Source organism: Dipodomys ordii, unplaced genomic scaffold (assembly GCF_000151885.1).
Source record: "Dipodomys ordii isolate 6190 unplaced genomic scaffold, Dord_2.0 Scaffold36, whole genome shotgun sequence".
NCBI lineage: Eukaryota > Metazoa > Chordata > Mammalia > Rodentia > Heteromyidae > Dipodomys > Dipodomys ordii.
Window position 1 is genome coordinate 827,542 of NW_012267252.1, and position 5,731 is coordinate 833,272.

General features: G+C 47.2%; 1 protein-coding gene across 2 annotated transcripts in view; it reads left to right on the top strand.

The window, feature by feature from the left end:
• Dntt (DNA nucleotidylexotransferase) overlaps window positions 1-956 on the top strand; it is a 21,085-nt gene extending 20,129 nt beyond the window's left edge. For both annotated transcript variants that reach the window (XM_013017695.1, XM_013017696.1), the window contains exon 11: window positions 803-956. In XM_013017695.1, coding sequence (XP_012873149.1) covers window positions 803-889 — 87 coding nt within the window. In that variant the 3' untranslated portion in view covers window positions 890-956. The remainder of the gene's footprint in view (window positions 1-802) is intronic.
• Window positions 957-5,731: the final 4,775 nt, after the last annotated feature.

Genomic DNA, 5,731 nt, shown 5'->3' on the forward strand with positions numbered 1-5,731 from the left:
AAGGAAGGAAGGAAGGAAGGAAGGAAGGAAGGGGAGGAAGGAAGGAAGGAAGAAGGGAGGGAGGGAGAGGGAAGGAAGGAAGGAAAGAGAAAAAAGAAGGAATGGAGAGAAGATGAGCTTAGCCTTAAATCCTAGAAGAACGGGGGTGTACTGGAATTGGGGGTACAGAAAGCTGGAGATACCGCAGTACATGTAGTCATCTCATAATTACTAGCAGTATATAATTCTGCCTTTGTTTGAAAATTGCCTGGAACTTTCCAAATAATTTAATAAGAAGACCTCTTTGGGGGCTTTGATTTTTTTGTTTTTGTTTTTGTTTTTGGGTCCGGTTGTGGGACCTGAACTCTGGGCCTGGGAGCTGTCCCTCAGCTCTTCAGCTCAAGGCTAGTGTTCTACCACTTGAGCCACAGCGCCACTTCCGGCTTTTTTTCTTTTTGCTTATGTGGTGCTGAGGAATCGAACCCAGGGCCTTAGGCATGCAAGGCAAGCGCTCTACCACTGAGCCACTTTCCCAGCCCCGGGGGTTTTGATTTTAACCATAGACTCCAAGTGCCTTTTGCTGAGTGTGGAAAGCTGACATGATTTTACCTCAATTTTATTATTATTATTATTATTATCATCCATATTCCTGAATGGGAAGGAGTTAGTTATCATGACTTATGCTTCAAAGCAGGACATTATGTTTTGGCAATAAGTTCATGGTAGAGAGACAGTTTTACAAGTAACACTTTGAGTCCACACTAAGAAAAATATCTGGACATGTATAATTCTCATGATGCTTTATTTCTCATTATACTTTCAGAGGATATTTCTCAAAGCTGAGAGCGAAGAAGAAATTTTTGCACACCTGGGATTGGATTACATTGAACCATGGGAAAGAAATGCCTAAGGAAAATGTTGACATTTCTCCTCATGAATTTTTTTTCAGTTAAAAAAAAAGTTGTGCTTCATAGTAGTAAAAGATGCTTGGGGGGGGGCGGGTGTAGCTGAGGAGGTGGGAGGGAAAGGATGGTAGGGGAAAAACAATGCTGGATAAGAAATGTACTCATTATCTTGCTCATGCAACTGTAACCCCTTTTCTGTACAGTATGTTTACAATAAAAATCTTAATAAAAAAGATGCTTTAAGCACATTTAGAAGTCTGTAGGTCTTGTGGCAATGCAGATTGTTTCTAGAAAGACACGACATGGAGACAGGAGGTGGTAAGGAATTATGCTCTAACAGGACACTTGTACAGCTGCCTAGAACTTGCAAACATTTCCAGATGCTGTGATGTCATTGGAGAGCCTTGGGGCACATCAAAGCTTACTCTGCCCCAGGGTGGCAGAAATGCCCCTCTCATCAATAAAAACAGGCGAAAACAAAGTGGTGGAATTTAGTTTTATTTACTCAATTATTCTAAGTATTTTTAATCACAAATGGAACTGTTAGAGAATAAAGAGCTATGATTTATCTTGAGGGGGCCTAAAACTTTCATTTGAGCATGCAGAAATTCCAAAAGGGACGCTGGACCCTTCTAGAGCATTGTGGGGAGGAGGTGGTGTTGATTCGTGGCTGGCTTGACTCAGCTTTTGTTCAAAGCCAGCTTCTCTCCAACCACACGGTGCTGGGTCCCTAGGTACCGTGAACAGAGGGCCACACTCAGGATGCATCCCATGGCTTTCTATTGGATATGAGAGTTATTTCCTAAACCACCACCCGGGAATCTGTCCCAGGAAGACAGCCTCCCTTCGTTTCTTCATCTCAGGGCACCTAAGGGAAGGGAGAAGCTACTGGAATTTCCTTCTAACTAATTCTGGCTAAGTGCTGGTGACTTGTGCCTGTATAGGAGGCTGAGATCTGAGGATCGCAGTTCAAGGCCATCCTAGACTCTGAGAGCCAACAAAAAGCAGCAAGTGATTGAACACTAGGCTTGAACAGAAACACCAAACAAGAGCACAAGGCCCTGAGTTCAAGCCCCAGTCCCAACACATACAAAGACAAAAATCTCATTTTGACCTCTTGTTTGCTCCCATAGGCCACAAACTCACTCTATGCCTTTGAAAAAAACAAAAACAAAAACCACAAGATCAGCTGCTTGCATGACCCTGCTGACGAGAGTTGGGGGGAAACTGATGACCGCAGCCACATGCAGGGGTGAAAAGGCCAGAGCACAACTTTGCAGAAGCCACGTGGAAGGAAGGAAGGGGGGCATAGTGGCCGAGCAGATGGGGAAAGGTCCCCAGCCTCCATGGAGGATGGCGGACATTGAGAACTGAGCAACCCGGGCTCCGTGGCTTGGGCTTTCCCATGTTCTCCATCTGCTTTCTTCCCATTGTGGTTTATCCAACCTTATCCAGATGCTGCTTTCCAGGATTACTCAACAGATTGCGCTAGGGCTGGCAGGGCATTCTCAGTGGGCTTTGCAGGAAGTGAGGATGGTCAGTCCTCTCTGCGCCTAGATCTCACGAGCATCTGCTCTGCAGGCCCTGAGCAGCACCCTGGACAAGGTGAACCACTATGTACAGAAGGAGGTGGGAATCTAAGCAACATTCCCATCAGGCTTCAATATGGCCAGGACCAAAGATTACCAGGAATCCAGCCAGGCACCAGTGGCTCATGCTTCTAATCCCAGCTACTCAAAACGCTGTGATCTGAAGATGTGGTTTTAAAGCCAGCTGGAACAGGAAAGTCCAGAAGAATCTTTCTCCAATTAACCAGCTGGTGGTGGCTCAAAAATAGCACCAGCATTGAGTAGAAAAAAGGCAAGCTAGATTGTAAGGCCCTGAGTTCAAGTCCCAGTACCAACACCCCCCCCACACACACACAAACACACACACATACCTACAATCCCAGGACTGACAGCACAGCTGGACACACTGCAAACCCCACTTTGAATGAGATAGCTGGGAGCCACTGCCCCGGGGGAGCATCAGGAGCCCCACAGACTGTCCCCAGCTTAGTACACATTCCCTGAACCACCTAGGTCTATTTTTTTAGACAGAAGGGATAAGGCTGGTTCACCAGTTTGCCATAGGCTAGGCGGTCACTGATTGCCCTCCAGCCAATAGACAGGCTGCTCTTGGATCAGGGGTGTATTGTGAACCTAGACACAGTTGGGGTGCATACATACATGCATGTTGGGTGGTGCATGTGTGCACGAATGTGAGTGTGTGCACGAATGTGAGTGTGGAATATGCGTATGTAGGTGTGTATGTGCAGTGCCTTTCTACTGCCCAGTGTTCCCCAGGTATAACATTCAGTATCATGTAGATAGTGTAGAGACCAATATTTCATGATATAATCAACATCTACTTATTGACAACAGCCATTTTTCCAAAACACAGACATAGAATAGAGAACACTGGGGAAAAAAAGGGCACAGTGGCTCACACCTGTAATCCTGGCTACTCACAAGAGCCAGAGATTAACACATGATTTAAGGAATGGTCAAGAGACACTCCCCCTATCGCAGTCAAATTTGGCACATGCCTGTCATCCCAGATACAAAGAGGTTTCAACAGGGGGAAGATGGCACACACCATGTGGAGAATACCACAGCACCCCCTCCAGACCCCCGCCACCAGTGAGCCTTGACGAATCCAACACTGTCTCATCTGGAAGAGCATCCTAAAATGTCACACTAGGAGTCCCACAAATGCCTTCTGCTGGAGCTGCACCTGTACTTTTTTCACTTAATGTGTTAGCAGAACCCAGTCTTCACCAGTCCTCCTCCTGTGCATGCAGAGCGCCCTCTCGTGGTTGTGTTTGAAAGCAAGCACAAGGATCCAGGTAGATGGAGGATGCAGAGCAGAGCAGAGCAGGACCTTATTCCACAGATGACAAGCCAAGATCTGCATAGATTGCAAGATCTCACCCAGGCCACACAGCAAGTTAAGAAGTTAGAGCCAGAGGGTTTATTTGTAGAAGGAGGAATTGAGACAAGGTTTTACTGTGTACCTCATGGTTAAATGTTACAGGGCTAGATGCCGCAAAGAAAATTATATATTGTTATTCACTGAACTAGAGGAGAAAGGACATATCCACTTGAGAAGTGAGGCGGAGCCCAGAATACAGAGGCTGTGCTAGTATGTGGGCAGGGGCAGGGGAAAGACAGAAGTGGCAGGAAGGGGGCTTCAATTTTCAAGGTTTGTGGAAATACAAGGTTAGAAAATTTGACCTGCATGGAGGTAAACTTAGAGACAAATCAATCTAACCAACAGTGAAGGAGGAGCTACACACAGCAGGTGACCTATTTGATATCACCCTTCCCTTCCCCTGAGCCCTGGGCTGTTAACGCAGGGTTCTGACTTCTGGTTTTCCTGGTGCATGGGGCTGCCCTCCTGGAAGCACTGGAAGTGCTTGTACTAGGAATATTTCTGGGATAATCTTGGATTTAAGTGGGTGGGGACGGGAGGGAAAAATTGGGAGAGAAGGGGAGACAGGGTTCAAAAAGAATTGTACTCAGTACCTGATTCATGTGACTGTAACCCTTCTGCTTATCACCCCAACAATAGCAATAAAACATAATTTTTTTTAAAAAAAAATCTTTGATTTAAGCCCAGGGTGAATGTGTTGTATGCCCTTTAATATTCTGCAGAGAGAGTCATGGACATGTTATAGGTTTATCAGAAGGCCATTTCACCTCTCCCTTTATTCCAAAATAAGTTTTTGTACATATAAGTTTTTGTACATAACTTTCTAGTTTAGTAGAAACAAGTTGAAATAAAAAAATTCTAATAGATTGTAAGAAGATTAAAATATGGGATCCAAAACACGTCATGCCTTACTTGAAAGTCTACAAGGCTGTAATTTTTTCTTGAACATTTTATTCTTTCATTTTTTTTTTCTATCAGTACTGGGACACAGGGTCTGGGGACTCTCCCTGGGTTCTTTTGCTCAAGGCTAGCGCTCTACTACTTCAGCCACAGCTCCACTTCGGACTTTTTGGTGGTTAATTGGAAATAAGTCTCTTGGGTTTGTCTGTGGTTTGGCTTCAAACCATAACCTCAGAACTCAGCCTTCTGAATAGCTAAGCTTACAGGTGTGAGCCATCCGTGCCTTGCATTTTATTTTATTTATTTGAGACAGGGCTTTCCTATGGAGCACAACCTGGCCTGAAACGCCCTCCATAGCCTAGGCTGGCATTGAACTTGTCATCTTCCTCCCTCTGACCCCCGAGTGCTGGAATGATTACAGGCGTACACCACGCTGGCCCAGCTGACATGCACATTTCCCTCCAGTTTCAGCGGTTTGCTGAGTGGGGTTGGAGGATGCAAACCTCCATTTTATAAGTAAAGCATTGAGGTCGCCGATGACCCACGTCATGTCCATGCCACTTGGGATAGCCAAAGCGAGTTCAGCACACCCGGGGCCCTGCCCAGCCTGTGGGAGAAGCAAAGGCACCAACATGCCAGGGCAAAGCCGCTTTAAGACAGACAGACAGACGTGCTCGCCTAGATGGCTGGACCCAGGGACCGGTGACCCGTGGGACCACGCCACAGCGTCTGGGACGGAGGGGGCGGGTTGTGGAGTGGGGTTCCCGTGCGAGGACTCCACGTTTGCCAGGATGTCATGGTGGCTCGCGGTGGATGTTCCCTGAGACACCCCTGGGCCCAGGCTTGGGACCCGGAGAGGCAGGGGGGTCTGACTGTCTGACAGCCCGGGTCCTGCGCTCCGGGACACCGCCGGGCGCAGCGCCGCGCCCGTCCCGCAGAAGGCAGGCCCCGCGCGCGGTTTTGGGCTGGGGGGG